Genomic DNA, 21298 nt, shown 5'->3' with positions numbered 1-21298 from the left:
AAATTTTTATATGTGTGTGTGTAGATTTTATGTTCTAATGTTCATTTCTGTATTTTCTTGTTGAGCTGTACAATTTATACCCATAATCTTGTAGTAAAACCACAAGACAAAGTTGGTCATGATGACTCTGACGGGTGGAGAAGGGGCATAACTGAATTACAAAGGAATCTGATCTGCATGGGAAACCACTTACCCAGCTTCTGCTGCCTCTGCTGCTCTGATCCCCATGAGAAGCATCAGGAGGTGAAGCAAAAATCACATGAGAACACTAAGTTCTTGTGGGAATTCAATATAAAACAGTTAAAGACTGCAGGGGTTCTGGGATGAGGAATTATAGGAATACGTTGCAAGCAGCTCTTGCCTTGTGAGGGTCAATTAATGGCAGGCCTTCTCTGTTTGATGATGTGAAAACTTCCCGGTCCGCAAGTCAGACAAATAGAAACAAGCAGCTTAGTTTACTCACTCTTTTCTGCATCCCAGCAATCTGTTTTCTTGTTTCCACATCTTTTCCTCCAGATTCTAGAAACTTCCTGTATGCCAAGTCGAATGCTTGGCCAATTGTTAATGTTATTTCTTCAGCCTTTGTAAAAATCACACAATTAAGATCTTCCTGTTAACAATATATCAAGCTATTATAGTTTAATTCCAACTAAAAATTAGTAGTCCCTAAAAATTAATGTTTCTAAACATTACATCCATTAGTAGGAAGTACTCTGAAAGTGTAATTACCAGAGCAGTGTAGTATAGAAGGCCACCCATGAACAGGTACTGAAATTAAAAAGTTGAACAAATTCCCCATGCAGCCTACACTGATTAACTGAAGAGCTTTCTTTTGTTTTTCTCCCTTTCTTAAATACCTAGTACCAATTAAAGGTAAGCATTGAGCAGTTTCTCTTGATGTTTTACTATTGTTTTCTTTTCCTAGTGAGAAGGGTTTTTTTTTTTAAAAACTCTGGGCAGATAACATGAATGAAGCCACCGGTATGGGGGCCACGGAAAACTCCTGGGAACCCCTTTTTAAACGGACTAACTAGATACAGTTGATTCAAGTTCCTCATAGAAGTTACCAATTTCAAACAAGGATCAGATCTTAAACCTACAAGATGAGCACAGAAATGTGAAATGTTATGAGAGCTCCACACTTTCAGTGAAGGTAAGCAGTTTGCATTTTTGTAAGATAATGATAATTGAGCAAAGTACAGCTCTCATCTGCATTGGCCCTGATATTCATTCCATCCAGATGAAACTGCTAAAGACATCTGAAGTCCACCAGCTCCTTCCTTCTTCATTGGTAACTCTATAATTTCATGGCACTTACATAAAGCACTCATGAAAAACTGATTTACTTAATTAACCCAAAATGTCATAAGGCATTCACTAATTCAGTCCACTGACAAAGACAGTATTTAATAAGATAAAGGAAAATAGTGGTAACATTAAATATTGAAAACATCACACTTTAACAAATGGACATTGTAATATTTTTTATGTATCATGAACTACCTAAAAAAACATTAAAGGAGGGCTTTTGATATATAAAATAAAAATGAAAAATATGTTCACAAATCATGTAGCTCTCTATTTTGCAAAAGTATAAGAGGTGGAAAATAAATTACAATAAGATACAGGAAAAGTACTAAATAAATAAAAATGCCATTGGTCAACTTCCATTTGCCCAATGAGTCAAGCTAAAAATCTATGTTAAAAATACCTATAAAACCAGTAAAATGGGTGGCATTCCCTGCTGCCAAGCCTGAATTCAAGCAGGAAACTCACATCGTGGGAGATCCAACTCCTGCAAGTTGTTCTTTGACAACATAAATGACATTACAAATGCATACTCACACATACATAACACACACACACACACACACACACACACACACACACACACATGAAGGTGGAGGCAGAGAGACAGAAAGGCAGAGAGAGAGAGAGAATGAGGCATATACAAATAATTTAAAATATATGTAAAGAGATTTAGTGGTATTAGATTCTGAAAATGTATGTTTTTTGGACTCTGAAATATATAATATTTAAATGTCATAAATGTAGCAGCTATGATAGATTGAATTCTGAAAAAATACTTTTAATTTCAAATTTTGAGATAGCATGCTTGTATTTTTCATATAACAAAAGATAAGACCTATTTTATTTTTATTACATTTTTTCATATAATAGGTTTTAATCATGTTTTTCCTTTTCCTCCTCTAGCTCCTTCATATCCTATCCACCTTTCTATCACCCACCCAGGAAAGATATATTTTTTGCTGTCATTAACTTCCTTTTTTATTTTTTAATGAAAATGTTTTATGTGTACAGACGCTTTGGCTTCAGGGATATCTGCACATTACATGCGTGCTAGTTCCCACACAGGCCAGAAAGATTCTCTGGAACTGAAGTAATAGATAGTTGTTAGCTATCATGTGGGCACTGGTTATTGAACGCTGGTCTTTTAGAAGACCAGCCAGTCATCTCTCCAGCACTAGTTTTAGACCTTTTTAATCATGGGAGCTCTCTTTCTACTTAATAAGGTCACATGCTCTTCTCACACATTTTATGTATGCAGTATAAAGAATAGTTCAAATGGCCACATTATTGATTTGCCATTAATAACATTCAACTTCATATGAACTATCTATAACGACTTTTTGAAGACCATACTTTTATATGTAATACCTAAGGCTTTTGAGCATGTGGCTCAAAGACTCTATATATGTACAAACCTAGGTTCCATAATGACTCTGTGATCAGGATGAATACTATTCCCAAGAGCCACATAATTAAAATGCAATTTTATAAAACTATATGATTTTCTTCGGGTTTCATTAAGTGAAAAACATGGAGCTCCAGTAAAGAAAGAAGTATGGCGTTTCCAACACTTCAAGATGGTGGAAGCATGAAGAAATGAAGTCCACATACAATTAAACATACAGACCCAAACTGTCCAGTCAGATGTGTTGTGAGAAATGTATACAACTGACATGGTATTAAAGATAGACTATAATTCTGTATCTCAGAATGTATACTCTACCAATCCATAGTAAAGTTGTACCTGTTATGGGCAAAAACTGCTCTATTTTTCTATGCCTATGAATCAGCTTTGCCTACACTTGACATAAAAAACAATCTATACTCTTTTGTACCTACTTTCTTTTGTTGATACGACTTTTTTCAGTTTCACATATATATTTCAATAACCTCTTTATTTTATTGATGAATTAATTTTTCCTGCTGGGAATTTATCATTGACTAATCCCACTTTTCTATTGATTGGCCCTAACTTTCACCTTTCAGATCTGATTATTAGCAAACCATGTCAGGGTGGATGACTGAACTAGAGAAATTCATTTTTCACCATGATGAAATGTAATGACATACAAAGAGCAAAAGAATATCTAATTTCAAAATGCTATTTCAAAATCATATTAGGTAGGATTGACTCCTTCTAGTATTAATGATGCAGTAGTATTGTGACAATAACCCATTTTTTCTTTTCCTTTTCTTTTCTTTTTTTTTTTTTTCAAGACAAAGTTTTTCTTTGTAGCCTTGGATGTCCTGGCCGCACTTTGTAGAGTAATTAATCTCAAACTCACAGAGATCCACCTGCCTCTACCTCAGAGTGAATGCTGGGATTACAGGTGTGCATCACCATTCTAGTTATTATAATTATAATAATAATAATTATTATTATTTTTATTATTATACAGAAATTAATGGGCATTGTATAAATCTGAAAATTTAATAACATAACATGCTTTTTTGTAAAGGATATTGCAGTTCATAGGCCAGTAGATTAGGCCTTAATGTAAATTAGAAACAAACTGAAAATGATGGGGTTTGTTTTGTTGTTTTGAGTCAGAGTCTCTCTGCTTAGTTCTGCGTAGCCTCTAATTTCCTATGTGGAAAAGGCTGGCCTTGAATTCACAGAAATCTGCCTACTTCTGCTTTCCAAGTTCTGGAACTAAAGTTTTGTGCAATAGCACCCATTGTCTTCCTGTTTGCCTTTGCAGGTATGTGGTCATCAGCAAATATTTATGGCACATATTTCTTTAAAATAAGAGGAAACGTTGGCTTTAACTAGACAATCATTTTTGTGATTGTTTTACATTTACCTTAAGTTATAAGAATTTTCATAGACAAGCCCTGTTGACACTGAAATTTCTCTTTCCAGTGGTACCACGTCTATAGAACAAAACTAAAGTAAAAATTACAGCTCAGATATGGGTAAGTTAGCCAAAACATAGAATTCCAAGACAATAATCATTCACCTTGCTGTATAGTCACTCTTTTTCAAGCCCATTCTCACCTTATCTTTAGGTCATCAGTAAACTTCGATTTGTTCTATTTCCATAATTTTGTCTGTTTTTAGAGCACTACATGTATAAAATCAGAACTGCAAAGCCATCAGGCTGCCACATGCATTGATAGCTCATTCTTTTTCACTGCTAAGCAGTTTTCTGAAGTTGGAATATAGAAAAGAGTTCTCATGCACCCACTTTTTAAGGTGACTATAGTTTGAAGTTATTAGCAATGAGCTGCACTCATGCAAACGTAAACATGTGTGCCATATTTGTAAATATTATTAGGTTCGTTTTTCTGTACATATTTCAAGTTTAGTTTCTGTGTTGTGAATTTCCAACTTGTTCATACAAGAGTTGCATGCTAACTTTCTTAAAAGACCCACAAACTGTTTACCCTGGGAGGTTTTAGAATTTTGTGTTCCCAGCAGCTACACATGAGTCATGCAGTTTCCACATTCTCATCAGCATTTGGAGGTTTTTTGCAACCTTTTGGGTAGCTGTGGGGTAATGTCTCAGTTTGACTTATAAACTGAATTTTTCTAATAAATGCCACCATGGAATGTCTTTCATGTGCCTACTTGTTATCTATAGATCCTTCTCATTAATGAAATGTTGTCTTTTGCTCATTTTCTAACTTGATGCATTGTATAGTGCAGAACACTGAGAGCTCTTGAAACTAGTCCTCTGCATCCTGAGGTTTGCCAACCTCTTTTCCCAGGCTTAGCTTGTTTTGTCATCTCCTTAAGACTGCTACACAATAGCAGTCTTGACATTATTTTACAGACAAGAATGAATGAATTCATACTCCTCAGCTGCTCTCGGTTCACCGCTATGGCGGCTTTTGTTATCCAGGCATCTGGCTGTTAAACAGCATGGAGTGAGTTCATTTCAGTAAGTTAAATATCTGTGAACATTTGGCTTTGGGATTTTGGAGGTGGAGTCCAATTTCTTTCTTCAGCAACTCTTAAGATGTGGTAGAGCACTGACCACACTACTAGGACTCCCAAAGAAACTGAAAACCTGGACTTACAACTCTATTGTTTTTTTTTAAAGCTATTGATCTATTTGCTGCTTTATAATTTGACATACCTTTCTTTTTCTTTCTTTCCATCTTTCCTTCCTCTTTCCTTCTCTTTCCTTTCCTTCCTTTCTTCCTTCTTCCTCTGTCTCTCTCTGTCTCTCTGTCTCTCTTTCTTTTTCTTTCTTCCTTCCCTTCCCCTTCCTTCCTTCCTTCCTTTCTTTCTGAAAGTTATTTTAAAGGGCAAAATTTAAGCAAGTAACTTTAGGGAGAATAATTCATTATTAAACAGTAAAATATCTTTTAAGCATTCTTAAGCAAACATTTATGCAAAGGGCATTTAAAAATATATACAAAAGGCAGCTTTAAATGACATCAAGACTTAAGCCTTGGTTGCTATTTTACAAAGATTGTGTGACTTCAGTAGATGTTTATGATTGAATAGAATGTGATAAAATGGATGCAGAAAAGACCCACCTAAATGAAAGATAGAAAGTATAGAATTCATTTTCTTTTTTCTGTCCTTTATTGTTTTATGCCATAAAAAGTCATTTATAACTATTTTTTTTTATTGAGACACTACATTAAGCATTTGGGTTCCTTCTGCAGCTGTATAAAATGTATCAGTTTAATTCTGTGGCTGTGCTTTTCTATCTTTTGAAGCATTTTTCTGTAAGCTCCACAAATATTTTAAAGGCAAATGACAGTCTATTGAATGGTTTTAGCACACTTGACTTTGCCATTCTTTTAGCATTTGCATTTCTAGTATTTTCTTATACTTTCCTTTCTCTTATGTTTGATAGCATTCTTTTAAGATAGATTATGAGAAAGATAATCACTGTGCCAAAGAATATAGACACTTAGTACATGGTACCAAATATTCCTTAAGAGTCATCACCAAATCCACAAGAACACTCATATAATATTTTCTCATTAGCCATCAGTGGGGTGGTCACTACTGTTGTCACTGCCAATACTGTCATTCTATTTGAGTGGGTGCTTAATGATATATACTTCGTGAATATCTCGTGGGTGGTTGAAAATCTTTCCTCACCTTAGTTATTAAACATTATGTTAATATATAAGTCACCAAAATTTTTTATTCTTTTTTGATAGCTTTAGGGAATACATGAAACTTACACTCATGAAAGAAGTGCTCAGTCAGATATCTCTTACATCCATCAGAAATCATTCTTTGTAATTGTGGATTGTTTATTTCTCTTTTACATTTCTCAAAGTACTTGGTTGAGTATTTTGAGGTTTCTTTTACATGAACAAAGAATTAAGGGTTTTTTGTGGAATGTTCAGTTCTTTTTAACATCTGAAACTCATTTTTTTTCTCAAAAATGCTTTTCATGTTTCTAGTTTGCCTGCTATTAGATATTTCTAAGGCTGAAAGAAAGAGAGGTGTTTTTTTTGAGAGGAAAGGTGACCACGCATAGGCAGATGGGTTTGCCTTAAACCATGCCTAAGAGTTAGTCATAATAATTATTTATTTACTGAGCTACATCTTAAGACTTTTCCCAGAATTTCAGGCCCTTTGTGTGGTAGCTTGCTGCTTTGTAAGTCAGCTCATTTTTCTGAAAAACTCAGATAATATTTCTTTTCTTTTCTTTTCTTTTTTAACCTAAGCATGCTTTTCCCAGTAGTGTGGGCTTCCCCAATATTTTGGAAGTCCTTACTCTTTCTCTATTGTCCTCCTCCCCTCCACACGTTGCACCTCCTTGTCAATAACTCAAATGGCGGGGCTTTATTCCTTCATTATGCCCATCCCAATCTTCTCCTCCAAGAAGCTGCTGATACTGGTAGTCTGCCTTCAGCATAAGTTCAACAATTAAATTCTAATTAAATTGGCCTTGAGGTTAAAAAAAAAGACCTATACTTTTAAAAATGTGATGTAGGTATATGAGAAACACATTTTTGCATTATGATCATATGACAGATTTAGATGTGTATCAAGGAGAGATTATAAAGTAGCACAAAGCTATAAGAATGTTGATATTTACTATGAATTCTAATGATGACTCATTTCAAGGGATCACAAGGAAGTTGATTTCCATATTCAAGGCAGTGAATGTAAGAAAACTGAGTTTGATGCTCTCTGAGGCAGACTGGGTGTTGCAAGGAGTTAACCTGTCTTGCTGTCAAAGAATCTTTAGCATAATAAAAACATCTTTAAATGCCATATTTTTAGGTTTTTGCAGCTTTTGAAAACCTTATTTAACTATTTTACCTTACTTATCTATAGAATCATATCTATCTATTAGACCTAGAATATATATTCTTATGATAAAATTAGACTAGTATTTGACATGACCATGATTTGCATCAATATACAAAATTCAATACCATTGGATTAAAAAGTAACCTTATTTGTGAGTAACAAGGCCTTGAGATGAAGAGTAAATTCAATAATCTACCCTTTGTTCTGTCCTCCCTCTATATTTCTCTATCTCCCTTTCTTTCTTTTCAGCTCCTATCTCGTTATCTACAAAAAGAAAGATAAAGGAAAAGAGAGATTTTCCTGAGTTCAACAGAGTCTCCTCTCTGTATAAGACAGATAATAACATAACCAACTTCCAATGAAAATAAGCATCTGTAGACCAAGAGAGTAAACAGAAACCTATGCAACCCCTCTTAGAGGAAATGGAATGACGTTTCTTAAGGTTTCTTCAGCCTGATTTAGGGTGAATAATACCTTTGAAGAGGTCCACCAAAAAATTGAGGGATAAGATTAAGTAAGACAGGGAGAGCATTTGTGGTCCATTTTCAAATGTGAAATTCCAGGCTTATTAGGAGTCCTGTGTGAAATGCTGGACCAATTGGGATCAGAAGCTTGATGAACATCAAAGGCCCTCCTTATGGAGATGGCTTCAAATGTGGCAAATCAGCCACTGAGTACAATGTCCTTATTTCTGCCACAGACAGAATTCTTCCTAAAAAAGGGCAAGCTTGGATGCAGGCAGAGTCAATGGCCAAACTCTGCCAATACCAGGTAAGCAAGTCCTCAATAGTTCCCACCTCACAAATATGTCTGTCAGATATATTGGGCCAAACGGCAGAAGATGATGCTCCAATGTTATAGATAGTGTTGGGTGACTGTCCAAGCACTAGACTGTCTCAGTGATTTTATTCATTTTGGAAGCTGCTAACCTTTTCTTCAGGTTCACTCAGGTGTTTTATTCCTTCTCAAACATCTGATGGGATTGAAGACCAGAAGTTTACTCTTTCAACTAGGCTTAATAGGTTAGAGGTTAATATGTTTTCATATCAAGATAGATGTTTTAAGTTAATAGAGATTAGATATGATTGATATTGTTCTTCATTCAGAAATTTACATGCAACAAGATAGGGAAGATGTTTACTTCAAGTTTGCCAAATACAAACAGCCAAATCACTATAAATGTAACATTTATATAATCCCTGGTTGTCTCATGGTTCTTCCTGCTGTATGTAGCTTATTTTATTCACGTGTAATAACTTAAATGTATATGTTAAAAAGAAACATAATAAAAATAAAAATTTAAATTAAAAAACCTTACCTTAAATTTTAAAAAAAGAAAGAAAACTGAGTTTATTTCTGTGGTACAAAATGGTAAAAGATTGTGGTATATTAAAATAGAAATTATTTTAAGATTATCATCTTTAATATTATTAGTCATACCATCAAAATAATCTGTAAACATATTGAGAAAGTATACAAAAATGTAACAATGATGCATTTGTGTAAGGGGATAAGTTGCAAAATTTATGTGCTCTTCACTTAAAGTTCTTTCTTGTCTACAGAATTCCAACTTGTAGTGTTAAGAATACTTTTCTGATAATATGTTTGGTAGTGTTTACAAAATTCCAGGTAGCTCTTATGATGCCATGTAGCAACAATACAGACTTGCTTTTTAAAAGCTCTAAAATGTAAGTGATATAAAAAATAATCTAGCTAATTTGGGTATATTTCAACATAGTATTTTCCTTCAAGACAAAAATTACTAAGCATCTGTTATCCATGTGATGCAAGAAATAGATATGGAATACAGGTATATATTCTCAAAAAGTCCATGTTGTAAAGACATAGAAATAAACTGGCTAATCATTATATTAGTAATTTCCTATTTTTGAGAACAAGGAAAAAATAGAATCTTAATGAGTTGAGTTCTATTTTCATTTTAATCCAATAGTGTTGTTGAGGTTGGATATTTTTCCACTGACACCATCAATGGCTGCAATATGTGCTCAAAATTCATGACTTAGGTTTTATAAATGAATTCAGACTTGGCTATGAATAAAATTAACTTATAAGCAAGACACAGGGTTTTCCTTAACATGCTGGATAATTAAGGAATTATTACATGACTCAGAATTTCCTAAATATCCTTACATGCTAAGAACTTTAAAATTTCATTCATAGTACAAACACACACACACACACACACACACACACACACACACACACACACACAAACGGAAGGGGGCTCAACATCCCTACTCATATTTTACTAAATGTTCTCAATAATAAACATCAAAAAACAGTTTTAAAAAAATTAAAAAAATTTTAAGAAGCTATAGAGCATTTATTCCTTAGCTTAAAATTTGTCTTCATTAAATTCTAAGAAAAACTCACTTGATCACTGTTCCTTTGTGTATCATGCAGATATTACTCCATAACTTTTAGACTAAAATGTAAAACAAACTAAATCATTTTGAGATTGGTGCAAACAGATAAAAGTAGCCATGATGCTCTAATGAAGGAAATTTGCATGCAAGCCTTTGCTAATGAACATAAGCATTGAGTTAGGATGAAATTCTGAAGTCTGTTCTCATGACAGGATGAATCTATTAGTGCAGTTAAGTGTTTGCAGGCCTTGGTCATTTCCAAATATTTTGTTAATGCCGGAAACAAGACAAGCCCTGGCTTGTAAAAGAGAACAAACCACCCTAAAACATCTGGCATACTTACACACTTTTCGCTGTCAAACACGTAACACAAATGTTTGTTTGACTCAGAATCTTTGCATATGAAAGTGAATATCCTCTTGTCAGTTTTATCATCTGCACAAAATGATATTCTATGGAGCTGGCAGTTATGTTGGACTTCCTGTGAACACGGATAGAAATAAATGTAGTTGATTGTATCTTTTTCAACATTTTGAAGTGTTGGCCATGCTAATAATACATCTTACAGTTTTGAAGGTGTAGCACCCATTTGTCAATGCTCTTATGATTTTATATGCAACAAATTTAAACAAATATACAATGGATCTGGGTCTTTTGACTTAAGGTTGAATTAAGATGCTCAATGAAATAGTACACACAGCAGGATATATTAGACGCAAGAAGACCATAGTTTCACAGTTTCTGAGTTACAAAAAAATCTTTAAAAAATAAACAAGCAAAAAACAACAACAAAACAAAACAACCCTCCAAAAAACCTAAAAACAAAACAAACAAACAAACAAAAAAAGCCCCAAAACCACATGTTCTTTAAACCTTTAGCATTTACATAAGAGAACATTGAGCCAAAAAAGATCAGAACATCTCCAAAAGTTCATAGAAAATGACCGAACTCTGTGAAATTCTTTTCATTTTGTGATGCTGGCAATAACAAACATTGTAGTCTAGAGCATAACCAATTCTTCACAAGTTCCATGAACCTCAATAACACAGCTACGGTTTTCCCATTAAATACCAGGCCTTTTTGGTTAGCTATTCACTCCTGAGCCTTTTCTACCCAAGAAGGTCATCTTTGGAATTTTGGTAGCTTAGGTTGATATCACAACAGCCTGCAAGTGACTGAATAAGGGCTGGCAATAGGTACAAAGGCAAATACTCAACCAGAAAGATATAGTTGCAGCACAACACACACACACACACACACACACACACACACACACACACACACTATCACCACCACCACACCACATCACTGAATTATGAAACTTAGAATTATCATCATTAGACGATTCATTAGATCATTTCAGCAACACATTGGAGTTGGAAAAAATCTTATGTTTTATTTAATTATAACTGATGCAAGCAAAAAATATCATCGGTAATCATTCTGTTTTCCATTCTAGCAATATACATCATTTATTTTAAAGTGCATTATAACACAGAATATTACTCAGAAACTTTGGTCATCCACAGTACTTAGCAGGTATTGTGAAAGGTTAAAGATGGAAGTGATTACAGTTTCATTCAAGTCTGACCTGGTGAATGACTAGAGTGTCTGCTATAAACAGTTTTCCAGTATTTATTGCAGTTGAATCAGAAAGCTTAGGATTCAAATATTTCATTCTTTCAAAGGATTATCATCAAAAATGGCAACAATGATGCCATACAGTATTTCTGCATTTTGGATGCATGTTTGCTTTGATTTAATCTCTATCGATCTTATTCCTCTTTTGTTCATCAGATTAAAAATGCAAAATTAAACATCATATATCATAAATGCTAAGACATTAAATTATAGTAATGCAATATCCCCTAAAGTTGGCTTAATAATAGCCCTTCAAACAGTTGCTTCATGAGCTTAAGTATTAAATGGGAAGGAACTTCATGACTAATATGTTTTGATATTTCCGATCTATATACTTCTACAGGAGAGAGGGGTAATTCTAAAAAGAGTATTATGTAGGCTTTTAAAAATCGTATTCAAAAGTAAGGAATAGTTGGATTGATGGTGAAATTGTATACATGCAGAAAGCCTATTTTACACATATACAGCCCACTGCCCATCTTAAGTTCGACTACCCTACCTTTTCTCCTCTCCAATCTCCGTTCTACTTTAATACTCTTCTTTTTGTCATTAGGCTACTGATGAAGGCATCTTCTCTTTCTTGCCCTTAATGTTGAGACAAACAATGGTTGTGCTTGTCTCATATTTTTTCCTCTATTTTTGTCCGATAGAGCAACATTTTTCTCCTTGACACATATTTTTGTTTTAATACAAATAGTCAATCAAGTAAAAGTGATCCAGGTTGCAGTTTCTGAATACTGATAGCTAGTATATATCATTATTAACTATATAATCATGGTTATGATACATAAGAAGGAATTATCATTACACAGTTTAGAAAAATGATTTATTATTTCTATTCACTTATAAGATAAATTACAAAAAAAGCATGCAAATAAAATATTTAATAGCTAGTGGTGGAATATAACATCCTTCATTCACCCAATAGCCAGTATAGTCACAGAAGGTGTTTGGTTGTAATCAGTTTGGAATTATCCTAATATTTGCTTATCTTAGTGTGATGGTTTATGCTAATTGTCATCTTGATATAACCCCAGAATCACCCCAGGAAACATGTCTATGGGCATATCAGTAGGTGATTATATTGGTTACATTAATTGAGGTGGGACTTCCCTTGTTAATTGTGGGTGGGACCATTCCTCAGGCAGGACATTTATACATGAGTAAAGTAGAGAAGAAAGCTGAACACTAACGTATGTTCATCATTGTTTTGTCTAATATGCCTATTTCATTGTCTTCTGTATGAGAATATGTGTCAGAGGATGTGCCAAGCCCCTTCCTGCTGCCTTGCCTTCCCCTCCATCATGGGCTGTAACAGGAATTGCAGGATAAAACTCTTCCATGTAGTGCTTTTCTGGTACTATTTTACCACAGCAACAATAAGATAAATTAAAGCAGTTACCAAAGTCATTTCCTTAAGAAAGGAGACTAGAGACCTGAGGACTGTAACTTCACTCCATTGTGATGCCTCTTTGTTTGTTTTCCTTAGATTTTATCTTAGGTACTGGGAATTGAACCCAGGCTCCCTTGCGCGTTATGCTACCTTTTTAAAAATGGAGTTTAAAAAGCCCACTTTGTGATAAAATTCATGGATATTAAGCCTAGAACTAGTTTTGTAAGATATGATAAAAAGATTAGTGAGGAAATACATATATTATTATCAATACCTTTTCATTACAAATAAAATAAAAAGATTAGTTAATGTCTCTCTTTGTGCCTCCTGCTTCCAGAACTACACTCTTCAGTTTAGAAGTGGCAATGAGAAAGCATATGTGCTAACTGCTACAGAGTTTGCATTTATTTTAATTTTATCACTTAAGTGGGAAAGGAACACAGTCTGTATAAAGAAAGGCCATTTTAGATTAATAATGTGTTTAAAATATTACCTCATACATGTATTTCTATCTGTAAATAAATTTAAGGGTATCGTGTTTACTTGACTTTTTTTATAAACACAAATTTAAATAAAGGGATTTTTATTACTAGATTCATTTATCTCTTGCTGTATCTCTTTCTAAATTCATGCATCACAGTCTCCTGTGAAATAAACTTCCTCCTTCCTCTCACCCCCTTTTCTCTGACACATACAACATGACTAACTTCTCCTGTATCCTGAGATACTCAGAAGCTCAAGATCACTCCAGACATCAACATTCTGACAGAATACTTGGAACACTGACTGATGTTTAACAGGGCTTGTAACTCCATGCTTTGAGTGGTTTTTATTTTTACAATGGAATGAAAAGATGACACTTCTGTATGTGCACTTATTCAAGTCTTCCTATATGCATATAGTCAAGGCTTACATGTTCCAACATAGCATAGGAGTGAATATCAGTTGTTCTACTACAGATGTAATAAAATTGGATTGCAATATAATATCAGAGGGCCTGGAGAGATGGCTTAGCGTTTAAGAGTACTGACTGTTTTTCCATGTCCTGAGTTCAATTCCCAACAACCACATGGTGGCTCACAACCATGTATAATGTGATTTGATGCCATCTACTGTCTTATAGGCACACATCCAAATACAATACTCATGTACATAAATAAATAAATAAATCTTTAAAAATTTCAGAGATTTTCAAAATTCTAAGATTGTTTGTCAGATTGGAGAGAAATAGGCTTAAATATGTTTCTTTCTCATGAGCTTATAAAATTTACTTTTGAGGACAGCATACTTTAGACCCTTTGTAAGAATGGCTGTTTGACACAGGAAGTTGAAGGTCTGGGACGAGGATGAACACTAGTATCAGTGATCGGAGTAAAGCTGTCTACACTGATCCTAAATTAATTCACTAATATTGTTCCAACAAACTCTGTTGCACTGACATTTTACTAATGGAGTTGTCTCCTCAAGGCATAGAGATCTGACAGTAACAGCTCAGGAAACAGAATGACAGACTGACAGGCTGGCAATGAGAGGCGATCGGTGGCAGGAATCTGATAACAGGGTTACCGAATAACAAAAATAACAACAGGAAAACAATACCCAATCTCTTGTCCTTCTTGCCTTTACTCTATTTTTCATGAGCCACAGGCCTGTTCTACACTAACTGATTTTAAAGTCTATGTAGAATTTTTGTTTTTACTGGGCAATAACTATTACGCTTTCCTTCTTTCCTTTTCTTTCCTCTTATATTTTTAAAAATTCTATTACCATATTTACAAATTAAGAGAAGAATGTTTCTGTAATCCAGCATCAAAAAAATCAAAAGCTACTGAAGCAGTTTGGACAAACTGGAAGCTACTGCTTACTGGCTTAATATAGGAAGGTTCACCAAGTGGCCAAAAAGCAAGCATGAGGAAGAAAAGACAGGTATCTGAAAAGCTTGTTGGAATCCTTTAGAGAACTGTTGATCACCCTTCATCTATAGAAATACTCTCTTGTAAAAGGCATATTAAAATTATGCAGTACACAACAGGTTAAATAAACAGTTGCAATGCAAAGCCAAAGCTCTCTCACCTACTGCTGATGACACTGGTCCACGTTCTCCCTTCCTCAGCCTTACACATAGACAGAGCTCTCACACATTATTAGTGGCGATGGGCACAGTACGCTTTAAGTCGTTATATTTTGTACTTTTCTAAGGATATGGCATTATTACCTACCTGAGGAAACTAAAGAAATTATCAGTGCAGGCTCTGTTTCATTATACTGTATTTTCTAAATACTTTAAGAATATAACCATGAAGTATTTAGATCATTCTAAGTACTCACTGACAGGAACTAAGAAGATTACAAGATACAGTTTAGATATATGCTATAGTGTCACTATGTGCTTATTATTTTCTTGTCCTCTCTGTACCTGTCATTTGCCCTAGTGACTTTTATCTCAGCCAAACCACCTGTTTGTGAAAGGAGCCTGACTTTTAATTACCTCGTATATAAGCAAACGACATGTACTCTGTGGTGCATTGGTGCACCCTTCCATCATCTACCCTTCTTTTCAGCAGCAGTTATATTGGAACAGGTTGTAACTAAAGGCTGCAAGACCTCACTTGTAGTTTAATTGAGGGTGTGAAATGGAAAAGCATTACAAGGTATATTAATAAGTCTTAAATTCATACCTTGAACTTTACGAACACCATTGTTCTATAACATTGAACCTAGGACCAGAAAATTCATGTATATATTCATGCTAAGATCCCTCAACTATTTACAAATACATTCAAAGATTAGGATTCAGGAGCTGAAGAGATGACAAAGCAGTTAAGACATTGAATGATCATCCAGAGGACCCAGGTCTGATTCCCAGAATTGACATGGAGGCTCACAACCATCTGTAACTCCAGTTTCAGAGAATCCAATGCCCTATTCTTGCCTCTATCAGCAATGGCCTCTTCTGGCCTCTGTTGGCACCATGCATGCAGGTGGTGTCACAGACACACATGCAGGCAAAACATCCATTCACATAAAATAAAATAAATTAAGCTGCTTCTTCTAAAAACCACCAAGTGATGGATGATGGCTTCCCTGGAGGATACAGCAGCAGTCTTACGGGCTACAGTGGACTTGGTCAAGGCCATGGCTATGGTCAAGGCTGCAGGGTTCTTGAAGGTAAAGACAAAATAAAAGAGTGAATCCCTGTCACCAAGCTGGGTTGCCTGGTTAAAAAATGAAGATCATGTCCTTGGAGGAGATCTACTCATTAAGGAATCTCTGCCCATTAAGGAGTCAGAGATTATTGTCTTTCCTGTGCAAATCCCTAAAGGATGCAGTTCTAAAGATCAGGCCAGTGCAGAAGCAGACACCAGCTGGCTAGTGGCTTTTGTTGCTATTAAGGACCATGATGGTCATGTTGGTCTTGGTATTAAATGCTCCAAGGAGGTAGCCACTGCCATCCAAGAGCCTATCATCTGTCCACGTTTTTTAATCGTTCCTGTGCAGAAAGGCTACTGGGGAACAAGATTGTGAAGCCCTATACTGTTCAGTACACAGGCCTCTGTGGCTCTGTTTTGGTATTATCTCATCTCTGAACCCAGAGGGACTGCCATTGTCTCTGCTCCTGTGCCCAAGAAGCTACTGATGATGGGTGATATTGATGAATGCTGCACATCAGCCAGGGGCTGCACTTCCACCCTGGACAATGTTGCCAAGGCCACCTTTGATGCCATCTCCAAGACCTACAGCTACCTGACACCTTACCTCTGGAAAAAGACTGTGTTCACCAAGTCTCCTTAACAGGAATTCACTGACCATCTTGTGAAAACCCACACCAGAGTCTCTGTTCAGAAGACTCAGGATCTAGCTGTAGCTACTACATAAACATTTTCATACAAGAAAAATAAAGTGAATTATGTCAGTTTGAAAATTTAATTGAATTGTAAAAATAAGTGTAGGATTCTGTAGACAATGTGGGGCCTTAGACTTCATTTTTGCAATTTTGTCAAGCAATTGCAGTGGAGCTATTCCAAGAACTACCCTCTTTTTTGTCTGAAGAGCTAATACCCAGTATGATAAACTATGACTCTATTGGAAGTCTTTAATGAAGTAAGAAGGAATTCATGAGTTTGAAACTGTGTGCTTATTTAATTTCTTACCTAACTGCGCTGCAAGCTAATAGTACGTACACAATATAACTATCCAAATAACAAACAGTGCATCCACAGCCAATTCCTTCTTACTGGTTTATCCAATAATGAACAGCCAACTCATCACACCATGTCCAAATAATGCACATCTAGCTATAGCCAAATAGAGATGATTTATTACTTCTTCTTTGGTTAGAAAATATACAACATGATTCACCTTCTACTTTCAAGTGAAATGCTAGGGGTGAGAAGAATTGAGTACTGATAGTGGCAGGGAGATTGAGAAAAAAAGAGGTTCAGGGACCATCAACTAAAACTATGATGTATTAAAAAGCCACAAGGAAGACTGATAACTGGTAAGATAAGTTGAAAGTAAAATGTAAAAACAATGTGGTTAAGTGGAAAAGCCTGCATGGATAAAGCTGCTCCCAGAAGACATAGATTATTCAACTAAAATCTCTGTGTCAGAGATAGGACCTGTCTGTGAGCTGTTGGTCAAGGATTCCCCTGAGAACCCTCAAATAAACTGCCACTGATTTTTTGCAGTCCAGCAAAATTAGATAGAAAGACAGTATGTCTGAAGATGCTAGAAGCTTTAGTCTCAAGACATGGGAAAATAAAGATGGACTTTGGATGGAAGTGTCCTTTCTCCTGGCTTGCTGTCATGATGTGAAGAGATACTATTCAAGCTGCTAAGGACGAACTGTCATGCAGTCTTTCTCAGGGCAATCCTTGAATGCCATGTATTCACCTGGGCAGGTAACATGAACACTAGCACAATTATAGCAAGTCTTTCTTACAGAGACAGCTAAACACTTTCTTATTAGATTGGAAGTCTGTACCACAGGAGGAATTCCTTCTGGTATTGTAAACCTGGTCAAAGCCCATAGCCATGAAAATCATAAGTTTGTTAAATGACACAGTGTGCTATCAAATTACCTCCAAGCAGTAGATGAGGGGACTTCCCTTTTCTGAGGGTGAGGGGAGGGCAAAGGGGGAGGAAGGAGGGAGAGGGAGGGAGGAGAAGAGAAGAGAAAGAAAGAGGAGGGATTGGGATGTAAAGTAAATAAATAAATTAGTGATACCTCCAAAAACCCCTCCTAAATAACTGTTTATGCTCATAGATTAGTGCTATCACTTTGGGCCATAAAATCTTTTTGTGGGCTGGAGAGATGGCTCATCAGTAAAGAGCTCTGGCTGTACTTCAAGAGGACTGAGGTCCAATTCCCAACATCTACATGGAAGCTCGCAACTGTCTGTAACTCCTGTTCCAGTAGATCTGACACACTCATTCAAACATAAATGCTGGCAAAACACTGAGGTCCATAATACAAAATTAAACAAAATAAAGAAGCTTCTTTTTGCAGTCCAGTGATAGTTTTATGGACTTTTAATTGATGATGTGATGAGGAAACTTAATTGTTGAGTACTAATTTTTGAGTTATACATTGATATTACTCCCTTCAGGACTCAGGTAACCTAGCAGAAGATGAAGAAGAAAGGATGTAAGAACCAGTGGAGAGATGTGGGATACCTAGGCTTTTGAGTATGACATGTCAGTTTCAGCCTGAACACAAAGTAGCTGTGGTTACCTACACAAAACCCGTACAAAATTGGTCCTAACACAAATCTTATGAACACCATAAAGAGGTACACGAAGACCCACCATTTCAAGAGAATCTCTATAGAGTCTATGGTGAGGGGATAGATTGTTTCTTCAGGTGAACAACAAATGATAAAATGAATACCCTTTCACCACCATGTTTCACAAGCAATAATAACAACACTTATGGGGGAAAAAGAAAGATGGCCATAGAAAAGGGCCCGATTGGACAAAGGAGGTCCATTGGAAGTAGGAAGGAAACAAGAAAAGACAATTGAAGTAACTATGACCAAAACACATTTTACACATATATAACAATGTTACAATGAAACACATTATTATTTATAATTAATATATAAATACAAATATAAAACTATCTGAAGATAAGGCATATATACAGCAAATTCAGTTCATATAAAGACATTGTGTGATCCTAAATTCAATCTCATGTCCTTATTAAAAACAAAACAGAACAAACAAACAAACAAACAAACAAACAAAAACACATACAAAGAGTCTGAACTGTGTGTACCTGTCCAGATACAGCAGCCACCCATTCATGAGAAGCGAGGAGGCCATTGAGGAAGCTACATGGATATTCGGATTCTAGGCCCACAACTTCTAAGGAAATAATTTGCTATTGTTTAAGTTACCCAGCCTTTGGCATTTTTGTTTTAGCAGTCCTAAAAAAAAACTCCTATACATCAATTGTATCTATAGGACAGGACATGTTAATACATATCACAAATTTTGTCTTCTTTCATATGCAGCTAAGCATGCCATATGTATATTTCACATAAAGTGAAAAGAAATATCTAAATACAGTGCTTCCACTACTGAATATACTTTATTTAAGTTATTACAAGTTGGACACAGACTACAGAAAGACTTTTCCATGGTTCCAAAAGTTTTCATTTTCTCTAAATTCCTACACATATTTAAATAAATCACCAAGAATCAAACATTTAACAAAGTAATAGATTTTAAAGATCCACGAAAATAGATGCAATTGTTGCTGGTTGGAGAGTAGTGCAACAAGACTCTCAGAAAGCCTTACCTTTGTTTTGGGTTCAAGAATTTTTACTCCGTAAATAGATATTTGCAATTCAACTTTAGGAATTTTCTGGCCTTCAGATTTTTTTATGTGTCTTGCAAACTACAAAAGACAAAGAAATTCACAAAGTTAGGTTCCATTCCTGTGGCAAATGAATGTAAACGTCTATTTGGAGGTTGTGTCCTTAGCAAATGCTCATTAATTCAAATACTTCCCATTACAAAGCATTTCATAGAGATAGTTTTGCTCAGTAACCCTCTCCATGTGCCATCAAAATTCAAATTCATTTTCAGTAACTTATTTTTTATCTTTCCTTTGCTTTTCATTTATTTACTTGGCTATTAGCCTAGAAATCATTATACAGCCCCAGGCCGAGCTCAAACTCATAAGATTCAACTGCCTTAGCCTCTCAAGTGCTGTGATTACAGGCATGAGCCACCATGCCTAGCTGAACATTTTTTAAAAATTACTTGAACCTGAGCTGTTGGTAATCTGTTCAGGAAGTTGTCTCCTGTGTGAATGACTTCAAAGTTCTTCCCCAGTTTCTCTTCTAATAAATTTAGTGTATCTGATGTTATGTTGATGTCTTTGAACCATTTGGACTTCAGTTTTGTGCAGGGGTGCAAATACAGATCTATTTTCATTTTCCTACATGGAGACATCCAGTTAGACTAGCAGCACCATTTATTGACGATAATTTCTTTTTCCAGTTGTATTGTTTTAGCTCCTTTGTCAGAAATGAAGTGTCCATGGGTGTGTGGGTTTATTTACTGGTCTCAGATTTGATTCTATTAATGAATATATCTATTTCTGAGGCAGTACCATCCAGTTTTTATTACTGTTGCTCTGTACTATAGCTTCATGTTAGGGATGGTGATATCGTCAGAAGTTCTTTTGTTTTATAGGATTGTTTTAGCTACTCTTGAATTTTTTGTTTTTCCATATGAAGTTTAGAATTGTTCTTTCAAGATCTGTAAGGAATCGTGTTGGTATTTTGATGAGGATTGCACTGAATCTGTAGATTGCTTTTGGTAAGATGGCCAATTTAACTATGTTAATCCCACTGATCCATGAGCATGGGAAATATTTCCATCTTTTGATATCTTCTTCAGTCTCTTTCTTCAGAGACTTGAAGCTCATTTCAAACAAGTCTTGGTCTTGCTTGGTTAAAGTTACACCAAGATATTTCATATTATTTGTGGCTATTGTGAAGAGTGTAGTTTCCCTAATTGCTTTCTCAGGTCATTCGTCATTGGTATACAGGAGGGCTACTGATTATTTTTGGAGTAAGCTTGTATCCAGCCACTTACCTGAAAGTAATTATCAGGTGTAGGAGTTCTCTGGTGGAATTGTTGGGGTCACTTATTTATATTATTATATCAACTGTGACTAGTAATACTGCTTTCTTTCCAATTTGCATCACCTAGATTTCCTTTAGTTGTTTTATTGCTCTAGCTAGAAATTCAAGTACTGTATTAAAGAGATATGGAGAGAGTGAGCAGTCTTGTCCCTGCTGTTAGTAGAATTGTTT

The 21298-nt window shown here is 35.3% G+C and overlaps 1 protein-coding gene across 2 annotated transcripts in view; it reads right to left on the bottom strand.

Annotated features, from left to right (window-relative positions):
* GULP1 (GULP PTB domain containing engulfment adaptor 1) overlaps positions 1-21298 on the bottom strand; it is a 266886-nt gene that overhangs the window by 32101 nt on the left and 213487 nt on the right. For both annotated transcript variants that reach the window (XM_084780088.1, XM_084780089.1), the window contains exons 5-7: positions 19771-19869; positions 10277-10414; positions 464-580 (exon numbers count right to left, since the gene is read on the bottom strand). In XM_084780088.1, the coding sequence (XP_084636214.1) occupies positions 464-580; positions 10277-10414; positions 19771-19869 (354 nt within the window). The remainder of the gene's footprint in view (positions 1-463; positions 581-10276; positions 10415-19770; positions 19870-21298) is intronic.

The sequence above is a fragment of the Acomys minous genome (assembly GCF_964271855.1).
Source record: "Acomys minous genome assembly, chromosome: 4".
Classification (NCBI taxonomy): Eukaryota; Metazoa; Chordata; class Mammalia; order Rodentia; family Muridae; genus Acomys; species Acomys minous.
This window is presented reverse-complemented; position numbering and strand designations above follow the sequence as displayed.